The following is a 15,986-nucleotide window of genomic DNA, read 5'->3' on the forward strand; positions in this document are numbered from 1 at the left end:
GAGGGAATAACAGAGACATGGCTGCAAAAGAAGGACCAGGGCTGGGAAATAAATATTCAAGGGTATACGTCCTATCGAAAGAACAGACAGGTGGGCAGAGGGGGTGGGGTGGCTCTGTTGGTGAGGAATGAAATTCAGTCCCTTGCAAGGGCAACACAGAATCAGGAGATGTAGAGTCAGTATAGATAGAACTGAGAAATTGTAAGGGCAAAAAGACCTTAATGGAAGTTATCTACAGGGCCCCAAACAGTAGCCTGGATATAGGGTGCAAGTTGAATCAAGAGTTAAAATTGGCATGTCGCAAAGGTAATGCTATGGTTGTTATGGGGGATTTCAACATGCAGGTAGACTGGGAAAATCAGGTTGGTCCAGACCTTAAGAAAGGGAGTTTGTGGAGTGCCTCTGAGATGGATTCTGAGAGTAGCTTGTACTGGAACCTACCAGGAAGAAGGCAATTCTGGATTTAGTGTTGTGTAATGAACCGGATTTGATAAGGGAACTCCAGGTAAAGAAGCCATTAGGAGGTAGTGACCATAATATGATAAGTTTTCAAATACAATTTGAGAGGGAGAAGGGAAACTCGGAAGTGTCAGTATTGCAGTTGAACAAGGGGACTATGGAGCCATGAGGGAGGAGCTGGCCAAAGTTGACTGGAAAGATACCCTAGCAGGGATGACAGTGGAACAACAATGGCAGGTACTTCTGGGAAGGTGCAGGATCAGTTCATTCCAAAGAGGAAGAAAGATTCTAAGGGGAGTAAGGGACGACCATGGATGACAAGGGAAGTCAAGCATAGTATAAAAATAAAAGAGAAGAAGTATAACATAGCAAAGATGAGCGGGAAGCCAGAGGATTGGGAGACTTTTAAAGAGCAACAGAGGATAACTTAAAAGGCAATATGGGGAAAAAAGATGAGATACGAAGGCAAGCTATCCAAGAATAGAAAGGAGGATAATAAAAGCTTCTTTACGTATGTGAAGAGGAAAACATTAGTTAAGACCAATGTTGGGCCCTTGAAGACAGAAACGGGTGAATTTATTATGGGGAACAAGGAAATGGCAGACGAGTTGAACAGGTACTTTGGATCTGTCTTCACTGGGGAAGACACAACCAAACTCCCAGATGTAATAGTGGCCGGAGGACCTAGGGTAACAGAGGAACTGAAGGAGATTCACATTAGGCAGAAAATGGTATTGGATAGACTGATGGGACTGAAAGATGGTAAATCCCCAGGGCCTGATGGTCTGTACCCCAGGGTACTTGAGGTGGCTCTAGAAATCTTGGATGCATTGGTAATTATTTTCCAATGTTATATAGATTCAGGATCAGTTCCTGAGGACTGGAGGGTAGCTAATGTTATTCCACTCTTTAAGAAAGGAGGGAGAGAGAAAACAGGGAATTATAGACCAGTTAGCCTGACATCAGTGGTGGGAAAGATGCTGGAGTCCATTATAAAGGATGAAATAGCGGCACATTTGGATAGCAGTAACAGGACGGTCTCAGTCAGCATGGATTTACGAAGGGGAAATCATGCTTGACTAATCTTCTGGAATTTTTTGAGGACGCAACTATGAAAATGGAGAAGGGAGAGCCAGTGTACCTGGACTTTCAGAAAGCCTTTGATAAGGTCCCACATAGGAGATTAGTGGGCAAAATTAGAGCACATGGTATTGGGGGTAGGGTACTGACAGGGATAGAAAATTGGTTGGCAGACAGGAAACAAAGAGTAGGGATTGATGGGTCCCTTTCAGAATGGCAGGCGGTGACTAGTGGGGTACCGCAAGGCTCGGTGCTGGGACCGCAGCTATTTACAATATACATTAATGATTTAGATGAAGGGATTAAAAGTAACATTAGCAAATTTGCAGATGACACAAAGCTGGGTGGCAGTATGAAATGTGCAGAGGATGTTGAGATAATGCAGGATGACTTGGACAGGTTGGGTGAGTGGGCAGATGCAGTTTAATGTGGATAAATGTGAGGTTATCCATTTTGGTGACAAGAACAGGAAGGCAGATTACTATTTGAATGGTGTCAAGTTAGGAAAGGGGAAGTACAACAAGATCTTGGTGTCCTTGTTCATCAGTCACTGACAGGAAGCATGCAGGTACAGCAGGCAGTGAAGAAAGCTAATGGCGTAACAAGGGGAGTTGAGTTGAGTATAGGAGCAAAGAGGTCCTTCTGCAGTTGTACAGGGCCCTGGTGAGACCACAACTGAAGTATTGTGTACAGTTTTGGTCTCCAAATTTGAGGAAGGACATTCTTGCTATTGAGGCAGTGCAGTCAAGGTTCATGCGGTTAATTCCCGGGATGGCGGGACTGTCATATGGTGAAAGATTGGAGCAACTGGGCTTGTATACACTGAAATTTAGAAGGATGAGAGGGGATCTGATTGAAACATACAAGATTATTAAGGGATTGGACACGCTAGAGGCAGGAAACATGTTCCCGATGTTGGGGGAGTCCAGAACCAGAGGCCACAATTTGACAATAAGGGGTAGGCCATGTAGAATGGAGTTGAGGATAAACCTTTTCACCCAGAGAGTTGTGGATCTGTGGAATGCTCTGTCTCAGAAGGCAGTGGAGGCCAATTCCCTGGATGCTTTCAAGAAAGAGCTAGATAGAACTCTTAATGATAGCGGAGTCAAGGGATATGGGGAGAAGGCAGGAACAGAGTACTGATTGTGGATGATCAGCCATGATCACAGTGAATGGCGGTGCTGGCTCGAAGGGCCGAATAGCCTACTCCTGCACCTATTGTCTGTTGATTGTTCTTGGCAAAGTTATCTCCAGAAGTGGTCTGCCATTGCCTTCTTCTGGGCCAGTGTCTTTAAAAGACGGGTGACCCGAGTCATTATCAATACTCTTCACAGATAGTCTGCCTGGCGTCAGTGGTCACATACCCAGGACTTGCGATCGGCACCGGCTGCTTATCCACCACCTACTCCCTGATCAGGGGGCTAACCAGCTGCTACATCTTGTCCAAGGGTGACCTGCAGGCTAGAGGGGGGAAGGGGCACCTTACACCTCCTTTGGTAGAAACATATCTCCGCCCCGCCACGCAGAACTGCTCACAATACTCCAAGTGCGGTCTGACCAGTGCCTTATAAAGCCTCAGCATTACTTCCTTGGTGATATGTTCTAGTCCTCTCGAGCGCAGTCTAGCCCACAGTCCTCACTCCACCTCTGCCTGCCTGCTGAATCCACCTCCTTTCCCCTTTGTTGCAGCTCTAAGCAGCAGCAGGAACTTCTGACACAAGAAAGTCTGCAGTTGCTGGAAATCCAAAATGCTGGAGGAACTCAGCAGGTCAGGCAGTATCTGTGGAAGGAAATAGACAGTTGACATTTCAGGCTGAGACCATTCATCGGGACTGGAAAGGAAGGGGAATATGCCTGAATAAGAAGGTGAGGGGAGGAGAAGGAGGATAGCTGGGAGGTGATAGGTGAAGCCAGGTGGGTGGGAAAGGTCAAGGGCAGGAGAGGAAAGAATCTGATAGGAGAGCAGAGTGGACAACAGGAGAAAGGGAGGAGCAAGGGACACAGAAAGATGTAATAGGCACATGAGAAGAAAAGAATGGAGGAAGGAATAGTGAAGAATGTGGGGGGGGGGTTGAAATTTGTTTTCCAGAAGGAGAAATCGAAATTCATACTGTCATGTTGGAGGCTACCCAGACACAATATAAGGTGTTACTCCTCCACCCTGAGGGTGGACTCACCTTGGCACGAGGAGGCCGTGGACCGACACGTGGGAATGGGAATCAGAATTAAAATCTCTGGCCAGCAGAATGTCACGCTGGTGGCGGATGGCACAGAGGCGCTTGGCGGCTATGCCTGAGCAGTGGGAAAATGTGGAACTTTAAAATGTGCAGGGAATAGCAGCGATACTTTGGAGGGGAAGCTTTTATAGAACGATAGGAGAGGCCAACATTAAGATCGAGGATCAACAACTTTATGCACCAGATAAGTTTGCACATATTTGGAATTCACTGCGTGGTGTTGGTCAGGGCATGACAGGCGACAAAATCCAACAATGTACAACAATTATACAGAACAAAGGAAAGAGATTCCGCAGGTGCTGGAAATCCAAAGTAACAGACACAAAATGCTGGAGGAACTCAGCAGGTCAGGCCGTATCTACGGAAAGGAATAAACAGTCAATGTTTCTGGCCAAGACCCTCCATTAAAGAATAAGGAAGTAGATAAAGGTAAGCCAGAGGTTAAAGTTTGGATATGGAATATAATGTGCATAAATATATAAACACCAGTATGGATTTACAAGGTAGACAGCATATCAAAATGTGGTTTATAGTGTTTACAGTTCAGTGCAGTGACAGGGTAATAGTTAGAGGGGGTTGGGGGTCGGGGGGGGAGTAACTAGGATGGTTGATCAGATGAACTGCCTGAGGGGAAAAAATCTTTTGAGATGGCATGAGGTCTCTTGTTTGCACTCCACCTCCTTCCCTTTCTCCCACGGTCCACTCTCCTCTCCTATCAGATTCCTTCCTCTCCAACCCTTCACCTTTCCCACCCACCTGGCTTTACCTATCACCTTCCAGCTATCCTCCTTCCCCTCCCTCCCCACACCTTTTTATTCCTTCCAGTCCTGAAGAAGGGTCTCGGCCCAAAATGGCGACTGTTTGTTCATTTCCATAAGAGGAGCAGAATTAGGCCATTTGGCCCATCGGAGCTGCTTTGCCATTTGATCACGACTGATCCCTTCCCATCTCAGCCTCAATCTCCTGCCTTCTCCCCATAACCCCTCATGCCCTGACTAATCAAGGATCTATCAACCTCTGCCTTAAATATACCCGATGACTTGGCCTCCACTCCAGATTCACCACCCTCTGGCAAAAGAAACTTCTCGTCATCTCCGTTCTAAATGGGTGCTGCCTGGCCTGCTGAGTTCCTCCAGCACTTTGAGTGTGCAGCTGAATTTGACAGCAGGAATATTCATTAATTATTGTTGCCCAACGTGGCACTCTTCAGTCTTTCAGTCACCTGTACTCCCGCGACCACCAGATCTTAGGCAGTTGTTCCTTCTTTCGCGGCCTCTCTTCCTCCATGTCTTTCTGCCGGCCACAAGCTGCAAGGTTAATCATGCAGAGTGTATCATAAAGAAGATCCTCCTTCACCTCTTGATCAAGCTTGGAGTCCATCACAGAGCTCAGTGAATGCTTAACCTGCAACGTTAATAATTAAAAATTAATAGTGTTGGCCAAAAAGAACAACAGTCCACAAATCAGTGAATTCAAATGAATCAAGGGCAATGGAAGTAGGCAAACAAACTGTCTTTGTTCTTGCCACATGCTGAAAGGAGGTGGAGGTGGCCATTTTGTGAGACTGTCCTTGCACACCCTCCATTTTGTGAACTCTTCGATTCTAGCTCTGGGATTATCTAATCAGAGCAATTGAATGTGGACGTAAGGAGTTTCAGCTAACAACCGGCTAACCCGGGACCATTCTCAGACAAGCAGCTATTTATAATGTAAAGTGGCAGACTTGGAGAAGAAATCTACAACCTCATTAGGCTCAGTGCCTGGGTCAGCTACCTTAACTGGTTTGAACCAAGCCGAGTTGAAAAAAACAAAGGCACGGATCTGGGGGCAAAGACCATTGAACAATGCTGGCTGGAGCCCTGGACCAGAGCCATTAAGAAGGTGACCCAGGTAGGGTGCCACTTCTCAGCCCAGTTTTGCATCCTATCAATGTCCCGCTGTAACCTCTGACAGCCCTCCACACTATCCAACCTTTGTGTCATCAGCAGATTTACTAACCCATCCCTCCACTTCCTCATCCAGGTCAATTGGTGGCCACTGGGAGGTCCTGTTTTTCTCTGGTGGATGGACTGTAGGTGCTCGTTGAAGCGGTCTCCCAAACTGGGCCGGGTCTCTCCGATATACAGGAAGCCACACCAGGAGCACCAGATACAACAGATGACCCCAACAGACTCACAGGTGAAATGTCACCTCACCTGGAAGGACCGTTTGGGCCCCGAATGGTAGTGAGGGAGGAGATCCAAGTGCAGGTGTGGCACTTCTCCTGGTGGCCACCAATTTTAATTCTATTTCCTATTCCCATTCCAACATGTCAGTCCATGGCCACCTCTACTGCCGCAATGAGGCCACACTCAGGTTGGAGGAACAACTCCTTATTCTGTCTGGGTAGCCTCCAACCTGATGACACAATTTCTCCTGCTTCCGGTAATGACCCCCCCACTTCACTATTCCCCATTCCCATTTTGCTCCCTCACCTTATCTCCTTACCTGCCCATCACCTCCCTCTGGTGCTCTTCCCCCTTCCCTATCTTCCATGGCCTTCTGTCCTCTCTTATCAGATTCCCCCTTCCCCAGCCCTTTCCCTCTTTCACCAATTTCTCAGCTCTTCACCTCACCACTCCCCATCTCCTGGTTTCACCTATCACCAACAACCTTGCATGTCTTTGTGTCTGTGTGTGTGTGTCTTTGTGTGTATCTGTGTGTGTGGCTGTGTGTTGCTTTGGATTGCCAGCCTCTGCAGATTTTCTCTTGTTTTTAATCACCCCCTGGTGTCTTCCTCTCTGGAACCATTTTAATGTGGATTTAACTATGGACAAATGCCAGGTCTTTGTCTATGGGAACTATCATAAATGACCATGGTTCTCCACCCATCTACAGATGCACATCTTCCATTGTGTCATAGCCTAAGGGCACTAAAAGACAGAAGTAGGCCAATTGGCCCATCTCGTCCATGCCAAAATATTATTCTGCCAATTCCTATGAATCTGCACCTATACCATAGACTTCAATACCCCTCCCATCCACATACTTATCTAAACTTTTCTTAAATGTCGCATCCGCCACTTCCGCTGGCACACTCTCACCACTCTCTGAGTGAAGAAGATCCCTTTCATGTTCCCCTTAAACATTTCACCTTTCTCAATTAACCCATGACCTCTAGTTCTAGTCTCACCCATCCTCAGTGGCAAAAGCATGCTTCCATTTACTCTATGTTCCTCATGGTTTCGTACACCTTTATCAAATCTTCCTTGATTCCCCTGTGCTCTAGAGAATAACTTTCCCTGTAACTCAGGCCCTCGAGACCCAGCAACATCCTTGTGAATATTCTCTGCTATCTTTCAAATCATTGATATCTTTCCTGTAGTTAGGTGACTAGAATACTCCAAAGTAGGCCTCACCAATATCTTCAAGAGCTTCAATCTAACAACTCAGCTTCTGTACTCAACAACTTGATTAATGAAGACCAATGTGCCAAAATCTCTCTTTATGAACTCATCTATCTGTTTCGACAGGGAGCACATTTTGGGATAACGGTCAGAAGTTGGTTTAACTTTTTTTTTACCTTAAGGCTGTCATTGTCAAACAGCTTTTGCACTGTGTTCTGCTCTTCTACTCAAAGTCAAGTTCAAAGTAAATTTATTATCAAAGTACATATGACCATAGGCATATGTTGATTCACTGAGATTCACTTACCTGAGGACATTCACAGTATTTAAAAGGAATCAAACAAAACATTCAGAATAAATAAATAAACAAACAAACAATAAATATCAAGAATATGAGATGAAGAGTCCTTCAAAGTGAGTCCATAGGCTGTGGGAGCAGTTCAATGCTGAGATGAGTGAAGTTAAGCGAAGATATCCCCTTTGGTTCAAGACCCTGTACCTTCTTCCTGATGGTTGAGTGGGGTAATAACTGTTCCTGAACAGTTCTATTGAACTGCTGCTGCTAAGTTAACAAATTTCATGACACGTACCGGTGATAATAAACCTGATTCTAATTCTGATCATATATGCCAATTTGCAACTGTGCCACAAGTTCATCGACCTTATTCTGTACACTGCACAAATCCAAATATAACACCTTTTCGATAACAATAATAATGGAAAAGTGGGAAAAAACACAATAATAATGGGAAAAACACAGTAAATATAAATACATTAGATAGCTTATATGCATAGATTGATTGTATGTCCATAAAGTGACGCTGGGCACAGGAGTTTCTGTACATAAGGTGACTCTGACAGGAAATGATAAAGTAGTGGTGGTTGCGGGTGTGTGGAGGGGTGGGTTAGTGGGTGGGGTGTTGATCAGCCTCAGTACTTGGGGACTTACTGACTGCCCATTACAGCGCTGGTGTTTAGGACAACAGTGAAGGTCCTCCATCTCTGGTGGTGTTCAGAGATTCCTTGATCATGCCCGTAGCTTCCTCTCCATTTTCACTACTGTCGGACATGTAAGTCCCAGGTGGAGACTCAGGAACACCGCCACACTCAGATGTAGGAGGATTCTTCATCGCTGTTTGCGTAACAGTTTTGTTTTAGTGGTCAGTGCTGTTAGTGCTGAGTTGAGCCCTCGAACCTGGAGGACTGGTACACCGCTCTCAGTCTGGCCTCTACCCTTTGACCTGTTTGTCATGGGTGACCCTACCAAGAGCCAAAGCCTAAAGCCCCGGCTCCAGCGTGCAGCCCTCTCCGGGTCATTGAGGCACGCAAGCCTCCAAACCCTACAACACGGTTGTGGTCCTCTTGGAGGACTGTTTGGGGAAAGTAACAGTTTTTGAGTCTGGTGGTCCTGGTGTGAATGCTACAGAGCCTCCTCCCTGATGGGAGTGGGGACAAACAGTGAGCAGGGTTGGTGGGATCCTTCACGATATTACTGGCCATCCCATCATGATGTTATATTTGCATGTTTTATGCAGTCACCTAAATTATCTGCTTAATCTTTATGTATCCCAGAGGAGTGCGTACCTTCATCAGCCAGGGTTTCAAGGTGTGGTCCAGCAGGATGTCAAAGCCGAGGAGTTGAAAGCAAGCACTCCCAGACACGTGATTTCGGAAGCAGGTGAAGTAGGTGTTCCTCAGGGCCGGATACACAGACAGAATGGTTTTGATGATCACGTCTTCAATACTGCTCCACAGCACCTCCAGGTCATAGTCATTGCTCCCCATGTACTGGTTAAAAAAAGACAGCTTTCTGCAAGTAAAAACATTTTACAGAGCCGTCAGTTCTGATCTATCGCAGGCCACCGTTCATCCATCGGATGGCATTGCCAAGTGACTTCGCCGATCAAGTACTCTGCCCCACCATTTGTGTTATTGTGTCAATAGCACTGCAAGCCACAAGATAGACTGTGTATCCATTGAAGGAAATATCAGCTCTCTTGATTAATTTCCCCCCTTTTTGACAGGATTTATTGGAATGATTTCTTGCTGATTCATAGTTGTCACGAAGAGGTTGACTGCACCCTGAACCCACAATATTCCATCTTGTGAAGTTGCCTGGTGGTTTACATTCACAGTCAGAAAGCACTACAGTAAACAAACAGGCCCTTTGGCCCATCTAGTCCATGCTGAATCATTAATCTGTCTGGTCCCATTGACCGGCACCCAGTCTGTAGCCCTACCATCCATGTACAAATTTATCTTAAATGTTGAAATCGCACCTCCATCTATCTCTTCTGCTGGCAGCTTGCTCCACACTCTCACTACCCTCCGAGTGAAGAAATTTCCCTTCATGTTCCCCTTAAACTTCTCACCTTTCACCCTTAACCCACGAGCTCTAGTTCTAGTCTCACCCTCCCAAGCTCCGTGTAACAAGCCTGACGTAACGAATCAGTGTTTCTAGAGTCATTGTCATAGAAAAGTACAGCACAGGAACAGGCCTCTTGGCCCATCTAGTCCATGCCAAAACCTGCTAAACTGCCGACACCCACTGACCTGCACCAGGATCATAGTCCTCCATCCTATCCAAACTTCGCTGAAACGTTGAAACCGAGCACACATGCAGCACTTGTGTTGGCAGCTCATTCCACACTGGTCACCACCATCTGAGTGAAGACGTTTCTCCTCATCTTTCCCTTAAACTTTTCACCTTTCACCCTAACCCATGATCCCTGGTTGTGGTCACACTCAACCTCAGTGGAAAAAGCCTGCTTGCATTTAACCTATCTATACCCCTCATAATCTTGAATATTTCTGTCAAATCTCCTCTCAACCTTCTACATTCTAAGGAAGAAAGTCCTAACCTATTCAATCTTTCCTTATAACTCAGGTCCTCCAGACCCAGCTACATTTTTGTAAATTTTTCCTCTACTCTTTCAACCTTATTTACTATACATCTTTCCTGTAGGTAGGTGACCAAAACTGCATACGATACTCCAAATTAGGCCTCACCAATGTCTTATACAACTTCAACATAACATCCCATCTCTTGTACTCAATACATTGATTTATGAAAGCCGATGTGACAACAGCTTTCTTTCTACCTGTGACACTACTTCCAACGAATTTGGACCTCTATTCCCAGATCCCTTTGTTCTACCGCACTCCTCAGTGCCCTACCATTCACTGTGTAAGAGCTTCCCCGGCTGGTCCTACCTAAATGTAACACCTCGCACTTGTCTGCATTGACTTCCAGCTGCCATTTTTCAACCCATTTTTCCAGCTGATCCAGATCCCTCTGCAAGCCATGACCGCCTTCCTCACTGTCCACTATATCCTCAAACGTGGTGTCATCTGCAAATTTACTGATCCAGTTAACTACATTATCATCCAGAACACTGATAGAGATGACAAACAACAATGGGCCCAGCACTGGTTCCTGCAGCACACCACTGGTCACAGGCCTCCAGTCAGAGAGGCAAACCTCTACTACTACTCTCTGGCTTCTCCCACAAAGCTAATGTCTAATCCAATTTACAACCTATGCTGAATGCTGAGCAACTGAACCCTCTTGACTAACCTCACATACGGGATCTTGTCAAATGCCTTAATAAAGTCCACGGAGACAACATCTACTGCTTTTCCTTCATCCGCTTTCCTGGTAACTTGCTCAAAAAACTCTCCAGGATTGGTCAGACATGATTTACCATGCACAAAGCCATGCTGACTATCCTGAATCAGTCCCATGTCTATCCAAATACTCATATATCCAGTCCCTTAGAATACTTTCCAATAACTATCCCACTACTGATGTCAGACTGAGCAGTCTGTAATTTCCTGGTTTATGTCTAGAACCCTTCTTGTCACTAAGAATTATTTAAATATCTCTGCTAGGGCCCCTGCAGTTTCTGCACTAGCCTCCCCCAGGGTCTGAGGGACCCTGGGGATTTACCCACCCTGATTTTCCTCAGGACAGCAAGCACCTCCTTCTCTGTAATCTGCATAGGGTCCATGAACTTACGGCCCATTGCAAGCAATGATAAGGCCACAGCAGTGTTGTAGGCCTCAAATATGAAGAGGAAATGGGAGATTTCCCTCACTAAAGAGCATTTTAACAACAGCTCAATAGTTGCCATGTTTTACAGACCTTTATTCCAGATTTATCCCATCACTTATGTAAATTTGTCTGCCTTCATGGGATTTAGCTCACATTTCTTTGTTCTAGATCCATGGTTCTTGCTGGACACGAAATACCAGATTGGGATGATCCCAACCAGCGGGACATCCTGAGAGATAATCCAGTCCAGGTACATTCCCCGTGGCAAGGGACGTATAATTGACTCCTGCTCATTATTGTCATTATTTATTGATCATTAATAATGACTCCTGTCTGCAGATTTGAATGAGAGAGTGTTTAGCATTGTCTTTCCACTCACTTTTATCTATTTTTTCAGTCACGGTCCAGTCAGTTGATTCCTCATTTCTGTTCATTTCCTTTTCCCCGTGTTTTACCTGGCTCCTTGACTAAGGCACCTGATTCTCATCTGAACTGGAAACATAATAACTCCGGCTTACATCTACTTGGGACTGGACCGTCACCTCAGCCAGTGCGGCAAAGCACGTTCCGGGCCGCTGAGAATAGTGGACTCTAAGTTGCCTCGGTGCCTGGGGTTGCTTTGGGAATTCTGTCGTCTCGTGTCCAGCTGAGTGTTGCTGTTTGCCGCTATTTCGAGTCAAGATACGAACAGACTGTTGTTGTTTGGTTTTGTAGTTTCGTGTCCTGCTGAGTATTGCTGGCCGTTTACTGCTACTCCGAATCAAGATACAAATTGTCTGTCGTTGTTTGGTTTTGTTGTTCTGTGTCCAAGTCCAGGCTCCGTGTCCAAGTCCGGGCTCCGTATCCGAGTCCGAGTCCGAGTCCAAGTCCGGGCGCCGTGTCCCAGTCCGAGTCTGAGTCCGAGTCCAGGCTCCGTGTCCAAGCTCCATAACCAAGCTCTGGGTCTGGGCTACTCCAGTTTGTTGGCCATGTAAGCATCTAATCCTCACTCTCTGGCCTTCCTCGCAACTATTAATAAACACACTTCTGTTAATGCTACCTCCGTGTCGGTGTTCTGCACTTGGGTCCGCTTCCAGTCGTCTATTGCAACAATTTCAGCTTCACTCCGTTCCTTAAGGTTGTTATAGCCATGGGGTGGTAATGGGGACGAGCTCCCGCTGCCTATTAAATGCTCCCAATGGCGTGTGCCTCAATATTGCCTCTGACAACCAAGTCACAGCTCCTGGCCTTCACGGTGGCTTAGCTACTAAGCCCAGATATGGAGAGCAAGCAGTTGCCCATGTAGCAAGCTCCCCATCTCCACGCAGTTGATGAACCCAAAGGAACGGCAGAGAGCAACACAGCCTGGCACCAGCAGCATCGCAGGAGTTGCCAGTCAGTGTTGAACTCAACGTGGGACTGCCGCAGATGTTTTCCCTCAGGGTTTACTCCTGAAGCCTTCCCTATGAGTGGGTGTGGTCGCAGGGCAATGGGAGGTTTGAGATCAGAGTTTTCCTTCTCCTAGATGAGGGGCCAGCCATGGTTGATGAGTCCCATCTGCCTGAAGCGACTGGATTTAAGATGCCATTAACCCACCTTTGCCCCTTCTCCTGTCAGTAGAAATGATTCCGCCCAGCTTAGTGGCTAAGCCACATGTGAAGGCCAGGAGCTAGACTTGGTTGTCAGAAGTTATTGGAGGGCATGGTACAGGATTCTAGGACAAGAGGGCATGACTTCAGGATTGAAGGACATCCATTTAGAACTGAGATGCAGAGAAATTACTTTAGTCCGAGGGTGGTAAATCTGCGGAATTTGTTGCCATGAGCGGCTGTGGGGGCCAAGTCATTGAGTTCATTTAAGGCAGAGATAGTTGGGCTCTTGATTAGCCAGAGTATGGGGTGAAAGCAGGGGAGTGGGGAGCAGACTCAATGGGCCAAATGGCCCACTTCTGCCCCTATATCTGATGGTCTTATAGCATGCCATTGGGAGCATTCTGCCAGTTATGACAACCTGAAGTAGTGGCAACAGAGTCAAGGGCTTCACTAAGCTGCTGCTGTGTGCTCCCCTTCCTTCTACAATGTGCCTGCTCGCTAAGGTTGTTGCGTGAATGAAGCCAGCGGAGAAAATTACTGGTAGATACAAAGCAGCTTCTTTATTCGACAAAACAAGGTAGAGAAGGCATTTTATGGAGACACTTCTGGTCGAAAGGTCTGGCCGGCCTGACGTGGGGCTCGATATTTTATGTGCCAAACGGCAAAGGGCAACTCCATACTTACAATGCATGGACAATGCTTTCTTTGAAACTACATTCGACCTTCACGCCTCCTGATTCACAGCCACACCACACACACCCAAATTAATTTTAATCACCATTGTCAGCTGGGATTCATGGCTTTTAGGAACCCATTGTTCAGAGCTGGCCACATGTTCAGACTTGGTCACGTGTTGGCATGTGGCCAAGTGGTTAAAGCGTCCCTCTACTGATCTGAAGGTCGCTAGTTCGAGCCTTGGCCGAGGCAGCGTGTTGTGTCCTTGAGCAAGGTACTTAACCACACATGGCACTGGTGTTAACGCAGAGCAAAGCTGTATGGGTCCTAATGCCCTTCCCTCGGACAACATCGGTGGCGTGGAGAGGGGAGACATGCAGCATGGGCAACTGCTGGTCTTCCATATAACCTTGCCCAGGCCTGCGCCCTGGAAAGCTTCCAAGGTGTAAACTTCCAAGGAGAACCTTCCATGGTCCCACAAGACAAACAGATGCCTACATATAAAGTTCAGATCTGCACTCCAAATAAAATCCACAACACATATTCAGATATGAAGACTGGTAGCCAAATTCAATTGCTAAATGTCTATGTCCTAACCCCAAAAATCACTCCAACACTGACCTTCTATAATGTGCCTGCTCGTGGTGAAGGGTGCACCCTGCTGCATATGGTCTCACCTTTTACTGCCTTTCTTTTCATCCGGGACAAAGTTCTTCATACGCTTGTTGATGGCGTAATTGGTGAGGTGCATGCAGACGTCATCCTGTGAGAGGCAGAAGATAAAAATGTTGGTTTCTCAGTCAGGGACATTGCCCTCAGTTATCGCGTCACACTAACGCCATCCCAGCCAGAAGCTGCTCAAATGCTATTTTCCTCATTCCTCCCGGCTTCACTTTTCCTGTGGTGAAGAAGAGCAGTCGGCAGGTGACAAGAAGGTGAAACTAAAGGAAGCCTTGCATCTTAAAGCAGTTTTTGCAGCCCCAAAACATCGCCAAGTCAAAGGATCGCTCATCTGAAGCGCAGTGCATAAGGATGGGTGCTGTCAGTCAGAGCAAGGATGCGAGGCTGAGGCTTTATAGCTCAGGCCGAACTTTGGAGTATTGAGAGCAGTTCTGAGCCCCTTATCTAAGAATTGGTGAGCTGGCATTGGAGAGGGTCTGGGGGAGGTTCATGAGAATGAAAGGGTTGTCATTTGAGAAGCATTGCTCCCTCTGGGCCTGTACTCGCTTAAGTTTAAAAGGATGATGGGGGATCTCAACGAAAACCATCAAATATTGAAAATCAACGTGGAGAGGATGTTTCCTGTAGTGGGAGGGGGGACGGCTGTCTCTAAGAGCAGAGGGCGAAGCCTCAGAATAGAAGAACTTCCCTTTAGGGCAGAGGTGAGGAATTTCTATAGCCAGAGGGTGGTGAATCTGTGGAATTTGTTGCCACGGACCGCTGTGGAGGACAAGCCATTGAGTGTATTTAAAGCAGAGGTTGATAGGTTCTTGTTTAGTCAGGGCATCAAAGGTTAACAGGAGAAGGCAGGAGAAAACAGTCGAGAGGGATAATAAATCAGCCATCCTGAGCACAATCCTCCCCACTTTCGAGACGTCTTCAAAAGGCAACATCCATCTTGAGGGACCCTCGCCACCCAGGTAAAGCCTCTTTTCATTTCTACCGTCAGGGAGGAGGTACAGGAGCCTGAGACACACACTCAACAATTCAGGAACAGATTGCTCCCCTCCGCCATTAGATTTCAGAATGAACAACGAACCCATGTACAGTACCTCAATAACATTTGTCTCTTGGTCTTGTTTTGCACAACTTATTTAATTTTTAAAATATATTTCTTTTTGTGATTTATAACTTTCATTACCTCGTACTGCAATGTACTGCTGCCGCATAACCTCAAATTTCATGGCAAATGACAATGATAGTAAACTTGATTCTGATTCCAATTCTGGTTATGAAATATGGGCTGAGTTTTTCTTTTCAGAGTAGTCCACATCATAAGATTGTAAGTTGTAGGGGCAGGATTGGGCCATTTGACCCATCGAGTCTTGTCTGACATTTCATCATGGCTAATCTATTTTCGTCTCAGCCCCAATCTCCGTATCCATTTATGCCCTGACTAATCAAGAACCTAACAAGCTCTGCCTTAAGTATACCCGACGACTTGGCCTTCACAGCATGTAGTAACGAATTCTACAAATTAAAGAAATTCCTCCTCATCTCTGTTCTAAATCGACATCCCTCTACTCTGAGGCTGTGTCCTCTGGTCTTGGCCTCCCCCACTATAGGAAACATCCTCTCCACATCCACTCTGTCAATGTTTTTCAACATTCGATAGGTTTTGTTGAGATTTCACCTCATTCTTTTAAAATCCAGTCAGTTAAGGCCCAGAGCCATCAATTGCTCCTCATATAATAGGCCTTTCAATCCCAGAATCATTTTTGTCAACCTCCTTTCAACCCTCTCCAGTGTCACCATATCCTTTCTGGGGCCCGGAACAGCTCACGATACCCCAAGGGAGGGAGGC

The 15,986-nt window shown here is 46.4% G+C and overlaps 1 protein-coding gene across 1 annotated transcript in view; it reads right to left on the bottom strand.

Moving 5' to 3' along the window:
- Window positions 1-15,986, bottom strand: part of LOC134341305 (tubulin polyglutamylase TTLL13-like) — a gene marked incomplete at its 5' end in the record, with an annotated part of 54,827 nt that overhangs the window by 22,300 nt on the left and 16,541 nt on the right. The window contains 3 exons of the mRNA XM_063039183.1: window positions 4,999-5,180; window positions 8,747-8,972; window positions 14,140-14,225. Coding sequence (XP_062895253.1) covers window positions 4,999-5,180; window positions 8,747-8,972; window positions 14,140-14,225 — 494 coding nt within the window. The remainder of the gene's footprint in view (window positions 1-4,998; window positions 5,181-8,746; window positions 8,973-14,139; window positions 14,226-15,986) is intronic.

This window comes from Mobula hypostoma (assembly GCF_963921235.1).
Source record: "Mobula hypostoma chromosome 22 unlocalized genomic scaffold, sMobHyp1.1 SUPER_22_unloc_2, whole genome shotgun sequence".
NCBI classification, from domain to species: domain Eukaryota; kingdom Metazoa; phylum Chordata; class Chondrichthyes; order Myliobatiformes; family Myliobatidae; genus Mobula; species Mobula hypostoma.